Genomic DNA, 21104 nt, shown 5'->3' with positions numbered 1-21104 from the left:
ACTTTTGAAGAGGGAAACTGAGGGAGACAATCCTGGAACAAACACTTGCAGAGTCCAGGGTAGGATGTATAAACTTGTTAGCCAACTTGAGTTGATTGGCAATCAAATAAATTGAACTCTCGTGTAAACAAACACCAGAAACACCTGAATTACACGAAAGGCAGCAGCTTCATCCTAAATCTCACTGTCCCACAACAATTTCATTTAAACCCAGAAAACCCACCATGCAAACCCAAGGATAGTCTTCTTACCACATACCAGCATGAGACCATATGGTTGCGCAGGAAGGTGCTGGTCAGTAGCGGGAGGTCTGACTTCTTCACTTTACATTTTAAGGCATGAAAAAAACATTGATGCAGTAACTCATCCATTTGCTCTGTAGAAACACAAATATTTCTCATGGGCCTCTGTGCAGAAAGGGAGAGCGCTCTCACAAGAATGAGGTCTCATTTATTTTTGTATTGATTCCTCTGAGTTTGCACCTTCCAATGTTAAATCATTTTGATGTACACATTACAATCAACTAGGGTGGCCAGATGTCCCGATTTTATAGGGACAGTCCCGATATTTGGGAATTTTTCTTATATAGGCACCTATTATCCCCTACCCCCGTCCTGATTTTTCACACTTTCTATCTGGTCACCCTACGTTCAACACATCTAAACAGCAAGACCGGGAGCCAGGATCTTGTACATTCTAATCCTAGTGCTGATACCATCTCTCCGCTGTGGCCTTGGGATAGTCACTTAACCTCCCTTGTGCCCAACATTTCCCCATCTATAAAAAAAGGATAATAGTGTTCACCTCCCACTCTTTCCCTCTTCAGGGTTTTATCTAGATTAAAGTAGGAAGATCAACAGTCTGAGTTGTTATGAAGTGGAACTGAGTCCAGTTACATAAATCTGTTTTAAATACAATTCCCTTTAAATACCATAGGCCAAACTCTTGACTTTTTTGCCATGCTTATTGCTTAGCCCTACTACAGGCAATGAAACAGGGAGCTACTTCTCAGACTTCACTCAGGTGGGTTGTTTTCCCTCTGTGAACTTGGGCACATGGAGCCTGCAATCCTTTGAAAAGCACTTTCCCAAAGTGGTTTGTTTGCAGTGCGCTGTCTGTGAGGAGTTTATACACATATATCGTTTCTACAGAATGCTGCTGCTAGTTTAAGATTCCAAAAATGGCACTCCCGCCTAACAGAGAATTTATGTTTTGAGCCCAGAAAGGGGGACACTTATTGTAAGAAGTGCTCCAGAAAAGCCCCACACCAGGGCAACTTTTGCGCAGGGGAAACCGCTTTGGGCTGAAATTCTCAGTTTAAAAAAAAAAAAAAGGTATACCAGTCACAGAGAAGTTTTTCCTTCCTAACGGGACACCGGAATTGCTTACATTTGAGACCAGCTTGGCTGAAAAATTAATAGCTCCCACTGTAGTCCCATCTTGGGCTCACCTTATCTACCCAAGAGGTAGGTGTGTCTCTCTTTATCACACACACTTCAGCAACATTTGTGAAGCTACATATTATCTATACCATGTCATGAACTACAGTACTTGAACACTAGATTTTCTGCAGTATGCCAGAGGGTGCTTTCTAAAGCACACCATCACCCAGGGTATTCTTTGAGCATGGAATCTTTGGTACTGCTCCCACAACAGTTTCACTGAGCCTAATTCATACATCTCTCAAAGCGCTTTACTAAGATGAGTATCATCATCCCCATTATACAGATGGGGAAATGGAGGTGCAAGGAGAAGTGCATTGCCCACAGTCATACAGAAGGTGAGTGGCACAGCCAGGAATAGAATCCACATATCCTCTCAATTCAATGCCCTAATCACTTCAATGCATCTCGTAACACAAGCGGAACCAAAAGAGGGAAGTTTTGGTACTGGATTGAAAGACCATCACGTTGTCAGCTCCAGCAGCTTCAGGCAAAACAGTTCCATAGAGCCCAGACCACACAGCATGCCGAGAACCTTCACCTCACTGAAGTTGAGGAGAATTCAGCCCACCCAGACATGTGCTTAGCAGCTAAGGCATGAGGTTGCTACTGAATTGCTGCCTGCCCATCAACTACCAGGCAAATCCCTGGGACAGCCAAGAGACTGAACATAAGAACAGCCATACCGCGTCAGACCAAAGGTCCATCGAGCCCAGTGTCCATCTTCCGACAGTGGCCAATGCCCGGTGCTTCAGAGGGAATGAGTAGAACAGGTGGTAATCAAGCAATCCATCCCCTATCGCCCATTTCCAGCTTCTGGCAAACAGGCTAGGGACACCATCCTGGCTAACAGCCACTGATGGACCTATTCTCCATGAATTTATCTAATTATTTTTTTGAACCCTGTTATAGTCTTGGCCTTCACAACATCCTCTAGCAAACAGTTCCACAGTTGACTGTGTGTTGTGTGAAAAAATACTTCCTTTTGTTTGTTTTAAACCTGCTGCCTATTCATTTCCTTTGGTGACTCCTCGTTCTTGTGTTATGAGAGTAAACACTGCCTTATTTACTTTCTCCACAGCAGTCATGATTTTACAGACCTCGATCATCTCCCCCCTTTTCCAATCTGAAGAGTCCCAGTTTTATTAATCTCTCCTCATACGGAAGCCATTCCATACCCTTAATGATTTTTGTTACCCTTTCCTGAACCTTTTCCAGTTCTAATATATCTTTCTGGAGATGGGGCGACCACATCTGCATGCAGTATTCATGGAATACTCTGAGGAAAGGGAGGTGTTTATAGGTCAGCATGGTACCCAAGGAGCCACGCTATGCACGCAATGATTTCTGCATGAATGCCCTGGCTCACAGCAGTTACTACAGCGCTTTTCAAAGGATTGCAGGCTCCATGTCCCTCCGTTGTTCAAGAACTGGGCAGCTGCGCTCAGTGCGAGCTGAAGTATATGTAAGGCTTGCTATGTCTAGCCAAGTAACAGGAACACACGGGAATCTAATACAGAAGTGACAACTGTATAGACATACAACTTGGTTTCATTTTCATGCTGTAGTACCTTGTGGAGTTCTGCCATCTTCTGTTTCTGGCTGAACCTTGGTGATATCTTCAGCCATTTCTGCAGCTCCAGTCTCACCCGGTTCCTCCTCCTCCATCAGCCTTGCACAGCCATCTCCCTCCTGCAGGTTCAAATTGCCAATGTCCATTTGTAGCAATGGGGCAATGGTGAGGTCGTTGCCACGCTCCCGTCCCTCCTCGTCTTTGTCATCCTCATCCGTGCTTTCCAGCTCCGCAGGCTCTGCTACCAAGGGAGCTATTGTGGGTGGGTAAGACTTGTCTCCAAATCCCCTTTAAAAACAATAAAAAGCATAAAGCCGCTTTATTGATGGTTCTTTACTCTCTTCATACAGGATGGTTCCCCATATAGCTGTGACACATCCTGTGCCGAAAAGCCTGGCCAATCCCAGCTAACTGTTACAAACTCTTGGAGTGAGAAAATACAGATCCATCTAGTGATGAAGAATCCACCACACTCCCAGGTAAGTAAGTTGTTCCCATGGTTAATTATCCTTGCTATGAGAAGTGTGCACCTTATTTCTCATCTGAATTTGGCTTCTAGCCATTGGGGCTCATTATACCTTTGTCTGCTAAATTAGAGGCCTCTATTTTCAGAAATCTCCTCCCCACATAGGTACTGTGCTTCTAGATTCATCAAACCACTTCTTATCCTTCTTTTCCATAAGCTAAGTAGGCGGAACTCCTTAAGCCTCTCACTATAAGGCGGGTTTTTGGTGTTTTGGAGCTACTGGCAAGCCCCAAAGCAGGCCAGTCAGGATCCCAGGTCCACTAAGAGGTAACTTGCCACTGCCAAGCCTACAGCACATCATGCTATTGCTGTCCCCAAATGACTCCATTTTTATTTTTAAAACCCCTTGTGGTGAAACTGGTGCCCATGATAAGCACCAGCTTGGTTAGTCCAGGAGGCCCGAGTCCTCTCTTTATCTACACAACAGGAATAACACAATCGGCAGCAGTGCAAACTTCTCCCACACCATGCCTTAACTCTAATCGGTGGCTTTGTCCTACCAGAGCCAAGAGGGCTATGGAGTCTCCATGGCTCATTCAGGTGTGGGCCTCCGACCTGTACCTCCAAACAAGGAGGGCGGCTAGTGCCGGGCGGGATGGTGTTTTTGTGACACGAGTACTTGAACATCAGGGACTGGATTGAGACACACTCACGTCTAATTCATTTCACGTAGGCCAAACAGCCATTCAAATGGCACTACATTTTGACCCCAGCTGACCTCAGGCCATGAACCTCTGAAAACAGACAGGCTCTTGCAGGGTTCTAATAAGGGAACACACCCAAAGTGCCTCCCTGTGGACACCAGTAAGAGTGAAAGCTGTCGCAACCTCCTTCCGCAGAACACACGTTTTATAAGATAACAGGCTGGGGTGGTGGTTACTGAAAGTCCCAGCAGAGGGCGTTCTCTAGGGAAAATGGGAGTCAAGATTTGGATATACCTTTTCTTTAAATGAAAATCAGCGCACACTTAATGCAGAGCAAAAAGGTACTAAATTAAGGCAGAGTAACAACAATGGGCCAAATTGTTCATGATGCAACTCCATTAAGCTTAAAGAAGTTTCACCAGAGATTTAGTTCCAATATCCTGTGTTTACGTGCACATGCACATAAAAGGACATCAGGGCAAACCCCTTCTCTGACTAGAAGTAGATGTTAAAATTCCCACAGCACATGGAGCAGACCAGACATCTATTGCTATGGGGTCATCCAAAATATGCCCCCTAAGAGTATCGAACTGTGTATCTACACTGACTCTGCTGCGATCTAAACCTCCTGTACTAACTTAGATGGAACAAATGGGCCCAAAGAGTCTAAGATGTTAACATGACCCAGTCACAAACAATAAACACTGTTAAATGAGGTTCAGGATTTGGTATATGGAAATCTCAGATTGATTAGTACCACAGCAAACACACCATTAAGAATTCTTTTACTCAAGATACAGAAAATAAGGAAAACTACGTTAAAGTATTTGAAATGTTAAGTATTAAAGAAGGCTTTAATTTTAAACAATATCCCTTGTGCCCTTTCCCTGGAGAGAGGTTTTGGGGGGGGAAATCCCCTCTGTTCGACAATCTCTTAAATGCTATTCAAGATGGTAGCAACTGTCCCTTTGGGGAAATGAGAAGTTAGTTGAGATGGGTTGTTGCCGCTGCTGCTATTAAAGCCAACTCTTGTTTCCTAGAAGATCAAACAAAACGCACACACGAAAAAGGGCAGAAAAAACAGCAGCACAGATAGAAAATGCAGCTTCTGTCTCTGGTGTTGTTTCTCACTTGCAACCTCACTACTGGAAAAATACAAGTCCAGCACCTGGTCTTACCAGCTACTCCAAATCCTGGCAAACCTGTACCAGCATTGGGCTGCTTAAGGCATTGCTTTTAGCTGTCTCTTTCTGGACATAAACTTACAGCAGTGTTGCAAAACATGCAGTCTTGGCTGGCTAAGCCAGGCTCTTATTAGACAGAAGGAAAAAAGGAGTGGGATAGAAAAGAGAAGAAATACAGTAGGGAAGGAAAAGGACACATTTTGCAAGGGGGTGGCTAAGTTTTGCATTCCAGGTGGTATTCAGAAATGAACTGGAGCCAGTGGAGGTGGCAGTGGTCACCTGGCTCCCTCTCTGGGCCAGTCTGGTCAGAACATCTCTCAGGGTTAGAAATGAGGTGGTCTGAAGTCCCAGGAAATAGTGGGGGTGGCAGCCAAGAGGGTGAAGCTTGCTCCAGTAGCCAATTTATTCTACCCCCTGTCTATCCCTTTAAAGGCCCCAAAAAGGCAGTGGCGGGTGGAATAGCCCATCCCCTCATTATGTTGTCCACCAATTACGCATAGTTTCTGACACCCCAGTTCTGGCTCATTGATTTGTTTGGTTTTAGCTTTTCTTGTTTTTCAGGCATGACCTTAACGCTGTCCTGGTTTATATCCGTAGCCCTTTTGTCTGGACTAATTCAGCCTGCCTTGCTTTTGCAACTTTTCCTGTCAACATGTGTGGTTATAGGTTATTGTGGCATTCCATGAACTCTCTCTCAGCTCTTACGGCCGAGCTCAAAGTTAGGGTAAATTTGTAGGGCCAATTACTACAACAGGTTCCAGGCAGTATTTCAGACCCGGTACTCACTCATCTCATTTTCTAAGACGCACTGTACCCTTGTCTGCATACTCACCATAAGTGGTCTGTGTAAGCATGCAGCACGATGAAGCCCTTCCCTTTCATTCCGGCAGCCAGCATCTCTGCAGTGGGCATGGTAGCGACTCCTACTGCTACTGGGGCTCTGAGAAAACAGTATCAGAATGGGAAATAACAAAGTTTTCACGCTACCTGGAACACATGACTCTTAAGCCACCATAGCACATTCACTTTCTTTCACAATGTCCTTGAAAATGGAGGCTAATTACTATTGTATGATAGTTTTACCCTGAATCTGTTCTTTACACTCTGCAATTTCAAGGCTTCGGGACATCTTCTAGTTTCACCCACTCCCCTCTAGTATGCAAGGTCTTCTCCCAATACTACCCCACATGAATTGTCACTGAACAGTCACCCTTTCTTAACATACTTTTCTCTCTGCCAGAAGCTGGGATTGGACAACAGGGGAGGTATCACCCAAAAGTTGCCCTGATCTATTCATTCCCTTTGAAGCATCTGGTACCAGCCACTGTCAGAAGCAGAGTGGATAAAAATCAACAATATTTTAAATATACAAAAAAAAAAATCGGATTGTTTGGTCAAATGCTTTTTGAGGAAAAACTATCTAAAGATAGTTTTAGTTAAGATCCATGATGAGATATCTTTGAGCTATAATGTAATAGGGATTATAAATTCTAATTCTATAGTATGAGACAATATATTCATGTGATGTTTAAGAAAAGTTTTGTAAATTAGTTCCAATAGTTCATAGATTAGGGAACCAATCTTATGGGGTTCCAGGGACTTCTGTATAGATTAATCTTTCTATCTATCCAATGGGACTCAGTGCTCAGTCTAGAAGATACCATCAGAGATGCTTAGTTTTGCAGTTCTCAAACTGTGGATTTGTGTCTCCAGAGATAACATGTTTGTTAACAGCAAAAGTGGTGGTGATGGTTGTTTTTTTTTAAAAATATATTTCATTTAACTATTTTAGTTTAAAAACAATTTTAACAAAAACAAACCTGATTTTAAAAAACTTGAATGTTTAACTAAATTCAAACATTCATATGCTTGTTTTGTTAAAATATCACGTTTGCTGTTGAAGACAAGAATCCAGACTACATAATGTTGTTTTAGTTAAATAAAACAATTTAAATGTCTGTCTGGTGATGTTCTCCTCCTAACACAGCATGGCAAGAAAATCTTCCAAATATTAATGATTAACCTGTTGAACTGGAGATAGTTCACCTCCCAATGACTTCATAAATATCTGCTACAATTACCTTTGCTAAATGAACAATCATTCATTTTCTGATATAGCTGTAAAACTCATCTGAAAAGTTTTCAAAATAAATCACTTTAAAAATTTATAGTGTGTACCTTCTAAAAATCAAACCTACATCTATCCCTGAGTTGTGAAGAATATGTATTAAGGTTAGAACTAACAAGAATTCACTTTTATGTAGAAATCCATGATTAAATTGAACCTTCCAAAAGCTTCTAATTTGATTTAAATCAAATCCACCCTGGTCAGAAGACAGGATACCAGGTTAAATAGACCATTGGTCTGATCCAGAATGGCCATTCTTATGTACTGGGTGTGCCAGCTACTTACCTGCCTTTCTCCTTAGGAGGAGACAAATTTACAGGGTTGCAAAGAGCAGTCAAAACAACATTTGGAAAAAAAAGCTTTGAATTTACAGGGTTTAGGAGTTCTTTTAAATTTGTTAAAGTTATCTGCGTTCACAAAAAACAAACAAACCAACCCACCCCAACAACACCGGTAAATTCTGTGGTCCCTGCCCCCCCATGCTTCAGAGGACAAATTAGCCCATTTCCAAGAGAAAAAACTGAGCAGAATTTCATTGTTTTGTTAAAAATGATCCTCTTTCAAAACACAACCCTCAACATTAAAGAAAAATCTTGTATTTATTTGAACGTTATGCATTGTATGATTCAAAACCATCCAATTTGCAAAATTTTCCACCAAAAGAGAAATCTGTAGGATACTCATGATTATGCCACAGCAAAATTGCAAACATTTGTTTGCAGAATTTCCCAAAATCCGAGCCTACCGTCATATTTTGTTTCTCCTAATCCCTCTCAAAATCCTCACATAAAAATACAACTTTTCTTCCTTCATTGTAAGAAACTATAGATAAATTGTACCTGTTTCCCACCAGGGTGATGGCACAGAGAGTGCCCTGTTGTACCTGAGGAAGACCACAAGATGGCACCATAACTCCTGGCAGCATTAGATCTGAGATAAAACAGTAAAGAGCTGTTAGCATGCTCTCTGCTTTAAAGAACAGTTGCAAGCAGTGACTAACCAGCCACCCCTTCTGCCTCCAGCCATTCTGTTGTTCAGCAAAAATACAACCCTGGCAACAGCCAAGCACATGCCAGGTAAAACACAATCTCCTGCATGCCTGCTATCTAGTTAAGAATACTTTCCAGTTTCCTTCCAGAAGTGGGTGGGATAACCGGCCCGATTCGGGGGGTACTGAGTCACCCTCACGTCCCAAAGCACACGAGACACAGCTGAGTGTCTGTACAGCAACTGGTAATGTCAGGGTCAAAGGGACCATTAGGAGGAAGAGGTGAACTCTATGTAAAGGACCAACTGAGTAACTTGGCAGTAAGTTTGTTTGCTACCAAGAGGGAAGCTAGTCCTGTCCCACCTCCTCCCCCAAGAGGAGCCTGGTTTCTAGCAGAAGACCATGACTTCCTTCCAGCCATTTTTCTGGTCTCAGAATGACATTTTCTAGTCTGATTCGTTACGTTTCAGGGCAGTGTGGAAATCACACATTTTCCTTAAAATACAGTCCTGACATATCTGTGGTATTGGCACTAAGCAGGTTGATTTTTTCCATGTCTCTACAAATAACATCACTTCCCTTTTGTGACGCACAGGAAAATAGGATTTTCCGAGAACTACAAGGTGAAATGATTTGCCCAAGTTCACAAAGCACATCAGCAGAAGAGCATGGAATTAGAACCCAAGCGTCCTGACTCTCAGATTTCCCTTTTCTATCTCATTACACCACACTCCTCTAGACCCCAGGAGACCTGCCGGCCTCCCAGGCTCCTGCCCTAACCCTTACAATGCACCAAACAATTCAGCGAAGCAATGGCAGAGGCTGTTAGAAAATCTGCCACATGCCACTTAGCTTTAAAGCTCAAACCAAGGCAATTTTCACTGAGGTGCTTTAAAAACTGATTGGCAGGATCAACTAAAACATAAATTAAACAAGCCAGAAGCATAAAACAAGAGCTGCCAATCAATGAGATGCAGCCACCACTTAGGTTACTACACTTGAAAATACTTCACCCTTCTATACACAATCTAAAGAGTAGGGATGGGGAGGGAGGACCTACAAAACCATCTTATCACCCTATTAAAATAGAAGCACCATTAACACATATGCCCAGATCCAGAAAAGGTATTTAAGTTCCTAACTTCTGTTGAAATCAATGGAAGTCAAAAGCCTAAATACCTTTGTGGATCAGGACCACAGCCTCTTATCTAAAACAATCCTGCTGACAAAGGCAAAGCTACTTGGAATCGTGTGCATCACACACAGAGTATTTTCCATATGGAAGAAGATTCCCTTCCCATAATACCTCTGAGCTGGCCCCTCACCATGGATTCAAAGGTAAAGCCCTCCACCAAAAGCTTCTAATTCTGCACACCGACACTGCAAATGCTGCACCAAGAAAACAGGGCTCAGACAATCTGCCAGGAGCCCATCCAGTACATTACTGTCAAAAGGCTTCATTGAGCCCTGTTAGGATATAGATGATATTCAGGCCTGTCTGTAAAGGCCTATACTCTAAGAATTTAGGTGTATTCTTATCACTTGGCTAGTGATAGAGATATAAAAGAAAGAATCAAAATCACTGGCTGCTGGTGCAAGGGCCTTCTCTTACTGTGACAGTCTGAGGCCCTGTTCTTAGGCTAAGGCCTTTGGCTAAGCAGCAGAGGCAGCCATAAGCTGGGAAGCAAACAGTCACATCCTCACATTCCAAACTAGTCACACTGAAATAAGGTGCTATTCGGCTGTTAGGAATACAATCCTGTCCTGTATTCCTATCACCTCCAGAGAAAGGGAAGTGCCTAGAAAATGTAAAAGGAAACTTAGTTTGATAGCATCCTGTCTGGCAAGAACTCACTTATCAATAGCTGGGATGTGAAATCCCTACTTCTGTATTGTTTTGTCATTATAGTTCCCACTTTGCTATTGTTTGTCTGTATAATCTCTGTCTGGTTCTGTGATTGTTCCTGTCTGCTGTATAATTAATTTTGCTGGGTGTAAACTAATTAAGGTGGTGGGATATAATTGGTTACATAATCATGTTACAATATGTTAGGATTGGTTAGTTAAATTTCAGGAAAATGATTGGTTAAGGTATAGCTAAACAGAACTCAAGTTTTACTATATAATCTGTTGTCAATGAGGAAGTGACTGGGGGTGGGCATGTGTGATGGGAACAGGGAATGGGGGTAAGAAAATTGGAATCATGTTTTGCTAAAGTGGGAGATGGGAACAGGGAATGGGGGTAAGAAAATTGGAATCATGTTTTGCTAAAGGGGGAAATGGGAACAGGGAATGGGAGTAAGGAAGTTGGAATCATGTTTGGCTAAGGGTAGGAATGGGAACAGGGACACAGGTGTAAGGCTCTGTGGTGTCAGAGCTGGGAAGGAGGATACTAAGGAAGGAAACTGGAATCATGCTTGCTGGAAGTTCACCCCAATAAACATCGAATTGTTTGCACCTTTGGACTTCGGGTATTGTTGCTCTCTGTTCATGCGAGAAGGACCAGGGAAGTAAGTGGGTGAAGGAATAAGCCCTCTAACAAGCCCGGTTGTTAAATTAAATTAGCCAAAGCAGGAAGGCTTTGGGCAGCTCAACTGAGCCCATATTTTTAAAATAAGGGCATGGGCAAAGGAGAGGGAGGAATAAAGGAGGGTGTTTCCAGCTAACCTTTTTCTCTTTTATCCTGATAGTAGGTTCTAGCTTCTTCTACAAGCCAGTGCAGGCCCCTTAGTGTCCTGCTCTCTGAGGGTGCACAGATGATTGCCTAATTAGCCTCAGCTGGGCCAGCCCTGCACTGAAGGCAGCTGTGACCTTTCCACTGCACAGGGACACAGGGTTAACCCTCTCCTTGCCAAATACAGCATTGTACCATTCCCATCCTAGGTTACAAGGGTTGCCTACCTCGGAAGCCTGGGATATTGGCCACCAACGGAGGCAAGGAGCAGGGCTGGACGGCTGAGTGGTCTGATCTGAGTAGACACTTCAGGCCCCTTGCTCCGCAGCATCATGGATTTTTATACCCACACAGAAGCAAACACCTTTTTTTGCGGCTACAGCAGCTTTCATCAAATCTAACACTGCAACATGCATCCAAGCCTAGCTCCCAAATGGTGACTGATTTGTGAAATTCCTGAGCAAGGGAAGGAGCCGCACAAAGGTCTCAGTGCTGCAGGATGAAGTAAGTAACATGTCAGAACATATCTAGCAAACGATAAAGGCAAAAATACCTGGCTGGATGCTTAGAGCCAAATGAAGAGATAGTACAGAGTGGCACTGCCTTGGCTTTACCACAACAGTTGGCTCCCTGCTCCCAAGCTCCAGGCTGCTGCAGTCTCACCCCCTTTCCAGAGGCTTCTGCATCAGTGTGTCTCTGCCCCTCCCCCCTGCTATGATGGCTACTGTCTCCAGGGCCACCCTCTCATCTTTGGCTCTGGCTCAGAAGTCAGTTGAGGCAGCCTGGCTGCCAAGGGAGACCAGTGACCTGAACCCCACTTTAATCAGCCTCCTTCTCCTACCAACAGGACCTTCTCCGTGCAAACTCGGTCACAGCGGTCAGTGGCTAGACACACTCCTCAGCTGTCTATGTCAGTGGCAGGCCACAGGACCAGGGGCTGTTGTCCACACAGGCCCCTTGGCTATAAAGCAGCAGGCACCCAAAGCAGAGGGCCTCAAGTACCACTGCAGTGCTGCTTCCACCTGAGGCAGGCTATGTGGTGGGTGAAAGGCAGCCCCCTTCTTGACACACATCCCCATACATGCTGAGAAGACAGCATTCAGATTCTGATCAGGTTTAGGTTTGAGGTCCAGCCAGGAGTAAGGTTTGGGGACACACAGCTCTCATGAGAGCTGTATGAGATTTCAGCTCAGAATGGCATGACCCAGCATCCAAAGTGGATTCTGAATGGTATCTACAGTGGATTCTGGAAAACCAGACACTCTTCTGGTTTTGGAGCTGACCCACAGGGCTGAGTTCAGAGCCAAGGATTTAAATGTAACTCCCACAGGATGTGCACAATCCGAAATGTAGGGAGCGGGGAATCAGCTCTGAGATTGCAGCCAGGGCCCAGCTTTAATATATGCACATGTAGTGGCATCTGCTTAAACTGAATTCGGACAGAGAGAGATATCCCTTAAAGCAAAGCAAAATGAAAGCATTTAAATTTAGTTACCCTGTGAAAGTTAATTACAACAAACGCTACAGAATGAGGAAACACGTACTTCAGTGTCCCAGTTAATGGCTGTTAAATCAATATCTTTCTAACCAATGCATGAAGAGCAACAACAGACAAAATTCCAACTCTAGAGCCATCAGATGGGAAGGATCAACGCATTTGAACAGATTGACCTATATATATTATATTTAGTTCGCAAACTCTATTTGTGGCTAATTGGTTTTCCATTTCAAGGAGACCAAAAAAACAATCCCCCACACACTTTCAGTGCACCCTTCTGAACAGTGAGTTTCTGCTTTTTTTTTTTTTTTTAAAAGATCTTAAAAATCTTGTCCTGCACTAGAAAAATGAGCTTAAAAAAAAAAAGTACAGATTAGAAGAATGAATTTCCCAAGGCAACTGACACACGTATCACAAAGTAATTGCGTTTTGATTCTCTTACCTGCTCCTCCTGCTAGTCTCTGTAGCACTGGGGGCCATGTTGAGAATGCTGGAAGAAGATCTGGATAGGACCACAAAGTATAAACTGTCCAAAAGAAAACGGATTTTAAAAACATGACATTACAGATTTCTCTAGCTGTTTCTTCTCTCCATCTTCAAGCCCCAGTAATACAATTACAGCAGCACACCCTTGACTGTAACTAGCCAGATTCTTCTCTCACATGGATGGTCAACAAATCAGGCTGCACAGCCCAGCAGCATCAAAACAACAAGCCAGTAGATACTCACAATGAACAAACTAAAATACTAACATTTCAATTTCAAGCTTCCAGTAGATGTTAATAAAGGATGGATAGATGATCTATGGACATCTTGACATTGTCTTCTTTAAATCAAGGATGCTTTGACCTGAATTGTTGTTATGATAACATGGGAGAGTCACTGAGTGGGCAGAGAAAAACGATGGACCGGCATATTTTATCAGGGCAATTCAGTCTTTCACGCACCGAATTCCACATAAAGAAGGTTGAACTTCATACTCATGGCAGTTGTGCCTTACAGTAAGGGGGCCAAAAAGGAAGGATGGTCCAGCAGTTAGGACAGTAGCCTAGGATTTGGGAGATCTGGGTTTAAGTTCTTGTTCCACCCCACACTTCCTGTGTGATCCTGGGCAAGTCATCTCTCTGTGACTCAGTTTCCTGTCAATAGGGGATAATACTGCCCTACATCACAAGGATATTGTAAGGATAAATACATTACAGAATGTGAGGCACTCAGATACTATAGTAATGGAATATACAAGTACCTTGAATACATGGGCATGTATAGAACTTGTAGGAGAGTTTTATGTCTGAGAGGGAGGAAGGGTTGGGAAAGATATTCTATTTCATATCTCATACCTGTTGGATACAGAGTTTTCTCCATTTCAAAAAGGACTGGGTTCCTGTTGTTGGCATATACCGTGACCGCATCCCCTTTGTGAGCATACAGTTTGACTACGTTGAGTTCCTCTCTGTTTGGAACAACTTCTGACAGCTGTTCACTGCTGAGGGAGGGAAAAGCTGCGGCAACATCAGTTCGCAATTTCCTCCTGTAAAGATAAATCGGTGCTGAGCAAAAGGAAGGGTGTTTTTTTTTAATTTAATTTAATTTTTAAAGGACAGGGTACAGGCAGAGACTAGTCATGTCTAAGGAGACATGGGCTCAGGTGGGATCCTAGCTATGCAGTGGTTCTCAACCAGGGGTACACAGAGGTCTTCCAGGAATAGGTTGACCAGATAGCAACTGTGAAAAAATGGGACAGGAGCTGGGGGGTAATAGTCAGTTCACATTTTGCCTCCTGTTCATTCACGCCACGTTCCACCTGCTTTGCAGGCTGAAGCCCTTCTTCAACGGTCACAAACAAACATACAATTCTACATCAGCAAAGCTGTTAGTAAAAACGCATCTATCTGAAGATGGAGGGCCCGATTTGTGGTTGTCCTGAACCTTTTTGGGGTCATTCACACCAGCACAAACTGGGAGTAAAACATGAGCAAATCAGACTGGTAGAATTCTACACTCACTTTGCACGGGTGTAAGTGACAACACGAATGTACACAGCCATAGTGAACTGGGACCCCAAGCCTTCTTTCAGGTAAAGGCCATTGGTTAACTTAGGCTATGTCTTCACTGCTAAAAAAGTACGTGTTTACTATGAGATAGTTAACTCAAGACAGGTTTCAGAGGGGTAGCTGTATTAGTCTATATCAGTAAAAACAAGGAGGGGTTCCTCCAGTGGCACCTTAAAAACTAAAATTTATTTGGGCATAAGCTTCGATGGGCTAAAACCCACTTCATCAGATGCATGGAGTGGAAAATACAGTAGGTAGGTATAGATATACAGAACATGAAAAGATGGGAGTTGCCTTACCAAGCGGGGGGGGGGGGGGGGTCAGTGCTAACGAGGCCAATTCAGTTAGGGTGGATATGTCCCATTCCCAACAGTTGACAAGAAGGTGTGAGTATCAACAAAGGGAAAATTCTTTTTTGTAGTGAGCCAGCCACTCCCAGTCTTTATTCAGGCCTAATTTGATGGTGTCAAGTTTGCAAATTAATTCTAGTTCTGCCATTTCTCATTGAAGTCCGTTTTTGAAGGTTTTTTTGTTGAAGAATGGCCACTTAAGTCTGTTATTGCGTGTCCAGGGAGATTGAAGTGCTCTCCTACTGGTTTTTGAACGTTACAATTCTTGATGTCTGATTGTGTCCATTTATTCTTTTGCATAGAGACTGTCCGGTTTGGCCAATGTACATGGCAGAGGGGCATTGCTGGCACATGATGGCATATATCACATTGGTAGATGTGCAGGTGAACAAGCCCCTGATGGTGTGGCTGATGTGGTTAGGTCCTATGCTGGAGTCTAAGGCAACTGCCATCTTTTCACGTGCTGTGTATTTATACCTGCCTACTGTATTTTCTACTCCATGCATCTGATGACGCCGGTTCTAGCCCACGAAAGCTTATGTCCAAATAAATGTTAGTCTCTAAGATGCCACAAGGACTCCTTGTTGTTTTAACTTAAGACAGTTATCTCAATGTAAAATCCTAGCAGAGACAGGGCCCGTGGGGTTTTAAACTACAGTGTAGCTACTCGATGTCATCCCCAGGCTGATAAAATTTAAATGTTTTTACATGAATAACTTGTTTTGCTATGAAGGCATCTTCAGTTAAACACCAGTATTGACTGAATTTAGTGAACGCTACCTTTGTGCTGCAAGGCTCTTAGTGGACTTGGTTTGTATTATTACAAATAGTTAAAGTATGCGGTCCCCGGATAGTATGGAGATGAGGTTATATCTTTTATTAGACCAACTTCTGTAGAGCTCTGTGTAAGCTCGGAAGCTCGTCTCTCTCACCAACAGAAGTTGGTCCAATAAAAGATATTTCCTCACCCACCCTGTGTTTCAAATATTTTACATATTAATACGTTCACTGCGCCATCACACAAAATATTACAAATAGACTTCCACAGGCTAGCAGAAATACGGTAAGGGAGGTTTTCCTGCTTAAAAAAAAAAAAAAAAAAAAAAAAAAACAACCACCTTCAAAATTTGCCTCACAACATGACTCAGAAACTGCCACATTATTTAAAGCCCATCTGTTTCAGCTGGACTGTGTAACCCGTCCTTGGGTGCAGTCCATCTGGCAATGCTTGTATGCCAACACGACGGAAAAAGAATCCACAGCCTAGCTTCAGTTATGAGGAAGGCGATACCTTGCAGACTCTCAGGAATGGCATTTAAAAAATAATAATAATAATAATAATAAGCCTCCCCCTCTTGTAATGCAGGATATTGCGGTCTGCTCTTCAGCAAGATGTAAAATCCGACTCGTGCCTCTTCGAAATCGCTCCTGTTCAAGCTTGTGTCTGCACTTGACCTAACCAGGCAACGCAGCAGAAGGTAACTCATGCTAGCTACCCTAAAAATCTCACCGTGGGCCTGGAGTGAAATTAACATAATCCACTCACCTATCAGACCCTTTGATGGCAGTGTTGGATTTCACCCTGAAGGCCTTGGAAAACATGATCCACTCCAAAGGGGAGGCTTCACGCCCTTCGGCTCTGCCCCCAAACCCTGGCAGGCCCAGAGGCGCGGGGCCAGCCGTGCGGGTAGGCTGCTAGGAAGGCGAAAGCAGGAGTTCAGCCCCAGGGTTGCAGAGCTCCTGCTTCATGGCATGGGAGCAGCCATGTTGCAGTCCCGCAGCAAAAAGAGCCCGTGTGGCAACACACATCGCTGCTTCCTTCTGCTCTTACTGCTCCCTCTGCAAGGGCCAAGCTGTCTGGTGCCCGCTGCGCGGCTGATCCTGCAAACGCTCGCGCGCGCGTGGGGAACTTTGCCTACAGAAGTGGTGCGACGGCAGCGACGCCGGCCCGCTGCCTTAAGTAGATCACTCCTGAGAGCAAAGATCATTGCAGCACGCTTAGAGTTTGCAGACACCAAAACATTTGAAAGACGCATCAGAGAGCCGGGCTGTAGCACGGTGGAAATCAGCTTCCCTGCATTCATTAAACAAATAGGTTTCAGAGTAGCGGCCGTGTTTGGCTGTGTTCGCAAAAAGGACAGGAGGACTTGTGGCACCTTAGAGAGGAACCAATTTATTTGAGCACAAGCTTTCGTGAGCTACAGCTGTAGCGTAGCGTGAAGTGAGCTGTAGGTCACGAAAGCTTATGCTCAAAAAAATTGGTTCCTCTCTAAGGTGCCACAAGTACTCATTAAACAAATAGTTTCCAGCCTTTGTGGAAGGGGCTAGGGGGAGGAGCTGCGAAATGTGAAATAGTGTCTGTCTGGAGACAGCTGATAACAATACAAGCTTGACGAGGTATCAACTGCCCCATCCTGGAACACACTCTTAGGAGCCCCCGGTGGTTTGTGCTGATTGCCTTAAGTCAGACCTTCAAGCTAGGCAGCCCTGCCAAAATCTCACTCCTTTGGAGGGACAGTCCCTCATTTTGGATTCGCACTTTACAAATCTTCCTAGCCTTTGTTAAAAATAAACCTTATAAAACCACTTAATAACTCTCACCTAGATTACTGAGCGCGGGTAGTGGATAGAGATTTTTGTAGGTGTTCCTTGCAAAGGGTGCGGTCACATATCTTTCTGTCTCTCACTGTTGATTAATTGCCTGACCTCCAGCCAGAGGTCTCCAAACACCTTCCCCGTGCAATGCTACATGTCCCATCCTGTATACAATAATATTTCATATATGTGTGTATGCATGTCTTTGTTAAAGGGTGTGATTTCCCCCCACTTCTTTATAGTGAATGTTACTCACAGGTTCTCATGTCGGGAGCTGCAAAGAGATTGTCTTGCAAACACTGCAGGGGGATGTTTAAATCAAACCAAAAATATTTTCATTTAAATCTATATAAACATTTCTAATAAAACGGAACAGGCAGAGAAAGCACAGCATGAGGGTGTGGGAAGCCTGGCCTGCTGCTATCATGGCTGTCCCCTGACTCAGATAAACAGAGGACTTCAGAGCAGTTAATTCAGCTCCTGTAAGAGCTGAAAAGAGCACTAAAAGCCTCAATCCTGCAAAAGGATGGATGCAATCAGACTTGTGTCAATGAGGATTTACATCAAACAGACTCTGGGCTGTCCTGTCTGAATGGATCCAATTGCAGGACCAGGGCCTAAATAAATGTTTAATATCCCTTTTTAAAGTTGTTTTCAACATACATCTGTCTTCTGATATCTGGCTAGAAAAAAAGAAAAGCAGAGCCCCAGGCATACCAAGCAAGCAAAAAGATGCAGCACTTTCAAAACAGAAACTATTTGAAGGAAACCAGAAAATTAGTCTCACATTTTGCTCTATGCAAGGAATAATGGGGAATGTCTGATGCATGTAGAAAAGAAATGTGTGAGCAATTTTCTGGTTTTCTTCAAATAATTCCCACTTTGAAATGGATGCTTTTGGGTTTGGGAGATACTATATTTTGTGCAGGCTGACTTTTTCAGATCCTTAACTGTATTTTAGGAGAAACATTTACAACTTTTTAAAAAATCTGAAAAAAATTCAATTCAGAATTCTGTACATAATAAACTTCAGACATAATAAACTTGCAGAGGATTCCAAAACTGTGACAGTATACGGACCTGATCCTGCAAACACTTGTCTAGCTGCTTCACTTTACTTATTGTGAGATGTCCCATTGAAGGAACATCACAGAGACTAGCGGGCTTACGTGTTGAGTGGACTGAAAGGAGCAAAGTTGTTGCACAACACGGGCTCACAGGTATGACTGGGGGTTAGGGGGAACTACGAACAGGCATTCTTGATGCCTAGCACAGGAACACAGCACTGAAACTGGGACCTCTCTTGGAGCATGCACTGAACATGCCACAGTCACACCACGCTGAGACTAGGGGAACTGAGAAGAAGCAGGTTCAGTGCAAGCCATAGGCACCCACTGTTGAGATGAGGGACAAGAACACCCATTGGGATGAATGGGGTGGTTCACACCTCTCGGAGCTATTCTTTCAAGCTATTTTAATCTTCACGGGATTTTCTGATTCCACACCTCTGCAAGTCTCCTATGCTACAGAGGAGCACGCAGAGCCCCTTCACTCGACACGGATGTGGGGTAGGGACTCTGGGGTCCCTTCCCCCTTTCTGCCTCCTTCTAGTAGATGCACTCCTCACAGACTCACCCCTAGAGAACAAGGAAAGGCACAGTTAAGGTAACCTCTCCTAGACCATACACACCACACAACCTTAACTCCGCTACTGGGGAGATGGCCATAGTCAAAAGGGAATATAACAATACCTTACCCATCCTAACAAAAACTGTTAGTTTCATAGTGCCCACAATGCTCCATATCATTCCTATTATACACCTCTATGGACCTTCATTGTGTTCTCTGTGGCACCATTGATACAAGATGCTGGGGGAGGGGGGCCACTGGCAGACCTCACAGTAGTATAGCAAGGCCATTTTCCTGAGGCATTTTTGAGAGCAGGAATCAGAGGGTTTTAAAGATGTAAAATTTCCTCTGACTGCCCAACACTGCCCTTTTTCATCCTAACTGCTGAACTCCACCCACTTTAGGGAAGGGAAGCCACTGAGCTCTCCCTGAGGTACTCTTTATTGTGGTGATCAAAGGGGAAGAACTTAAAGGCAGCGGTGAGAGTGCTATGGGAAACATTATCTTTACAGTGCATTTCCTTGTGTTCTAATGTTTGTGTTTTGTTTTGTGATTTGCTGAAGCTCAGGCATGTGCGTTTCAGGTGGCCAATTCTGCATTCTGGGAGGGTATGATGAGGTATTGCCAGGCAACCTACCCTCCCTTTAACTGTGTTTTGTTAGTGAATTGAGGATTCCACATGGCCTCACACACAGGAACAGTCAGTAGAAAAAGGAACTGAAGCCCTCATACACTTTGAAAGGTTGTGAATAATGATTTATTAAAATAAATCACAGTTTAGTGTGAATAGAGTCTCCAATTTCTCTCAGAGAAGAGAAGGTATGGTGTATGAAATGTGCCTCTGGGTATATGGGCAGGGTTGTGATGCCTGCTGCCAACACCAGATGGCTCTCAGGTTTTCATTTTTCAAAGTAGCAGCCGTGTTAGTCTGTATTTGCAAAAAGAAAAGGAGTACTAGGTTTTCATTTGCAACACTACTCATATCTCCCCTCATCGGCACACCAAGAGTTAGGGACACAGGACGCTCATTAACGTCTCCTGTGTTCAAACACACATTAGAGGACTGTAACACTTTACATAGAGGAGTCTATTCCCTACCCTAAAAAGTTTTTCTCTCTTGCTCTAAGGTACTTATCTGGCCACTATTATTGTAGTAGCTGAGTGCTTTACAATCTCGAATGCATTGATCCTTACAACACTCCTGTGAGGTAGGGAAGTGCTAGCTATTAGACTAATTTTACTGATGGGAGTCAGATGTCTTCACTGACACGAGTTTTATTTTTGTTTTATTTTTTTTTTGGAGGGGGGCGTGTACAAGATCCCTAATACATACTAGTTATGTCACTAAAATCCTAAATGGAGACAAGGTACAATTATTTTTTATCACAATGTAGCCCTAGCCAGCAGTATAGTGCTGACTTCTCCTAGTTCACCTCACGGTAAAACCACAGTGCCTTGTCTCTGCTCTGTTTTTCCCTTGGAGTAGCTAATCTGCGTTAGTTATCCCATGGTAACAACATGCCTTTTAGGCTAGTGAAGACAGTTGCAGCCAAGTCCACGCTACAAACTTCTGTGGGTCAGGGCGTGTGGAAGTGTGATCCTTGACCGCAATAGCTGTGTTAGCAAAAACCCCTGGCAAACCTGTGCTTTTGTTGGTATAGTTTATTTCATTGGTGAGGAGTGGGTGCTAGAATAAACTCCACTGACAAGAGTGTAGTTTTGCCTGTATGATCTGTGTCCACACGAGAAGCACTTTGCCAGTATAATATACTGGTATAGCTATTCCCGAAAAGCACTTCTAGTGTAGACTTATCCAAGG

General features: G+C 43.7%; 1 protein-coding gene across 3 annotated transcripts in view; it reads right to left on the bottom strand.

Moving 5' to 3' along the window:
* Positions 1-17239, bottom strand: part of EIF2D (eukaryotic translation initiation factor 2D) — a 37718-nt gene extending 20479 nt beyond the window's left edge. For 2 of the 3 annotated variants that reach the window (XM_077839078.1, XM_077839076.1), the window contains exons 1-7: positions 16608-17239; positions 13998-14188; positions 13100-13183; positions 8337-8427; positions 6202-6309; positions 3014-3303; positions 259-376 (exon numbers count right to left, since the gene is read on the bottom strand). In XM_077839078.1, the coding sequence (XP_077695204.1) occupies positions 259-376; positions 3014-3303; positions 6202-6309; positions 8337-8427; positions 13100-13183; positions 13998-14188; positions 16608-16663 (938 nt within the window). In that variant the 5' untranslated portion in view covers positions 16664-17239. The remainder of the gene's footprint in view (positions 1-258; positions 377-3013; positions 3304-6201; positions 6310-8336; positions 8428-13099; positions 13184-13997; positions 14189-16607) is intronic. The other variant, XM_077839077.1, reaches the window with a different exon arrangement.
* Between the last annotated feature and the right edge of the window lie 3865 nt (positions 17240-21104).

Source organism: Eretmochelys imbricata, chromosome 21 (genome assembly GCF_965152235.1).
Source record: "Eretmochelys imbricata isolate rEreImb1 chromosome 21, rEreImb1.hap1, whole genome shotgun sequence".
In the NCBI taxonomy this organism is placed as follows: domain Eukaryota; kingdom Metazoa; phylum Chordata; order Testudines; family Cheloniidae; genus Eretmochelys; species Eretmochelys imbricata.
This window is presented reverse-complemented; position numbering and strand designations above follow the sequence as displayed.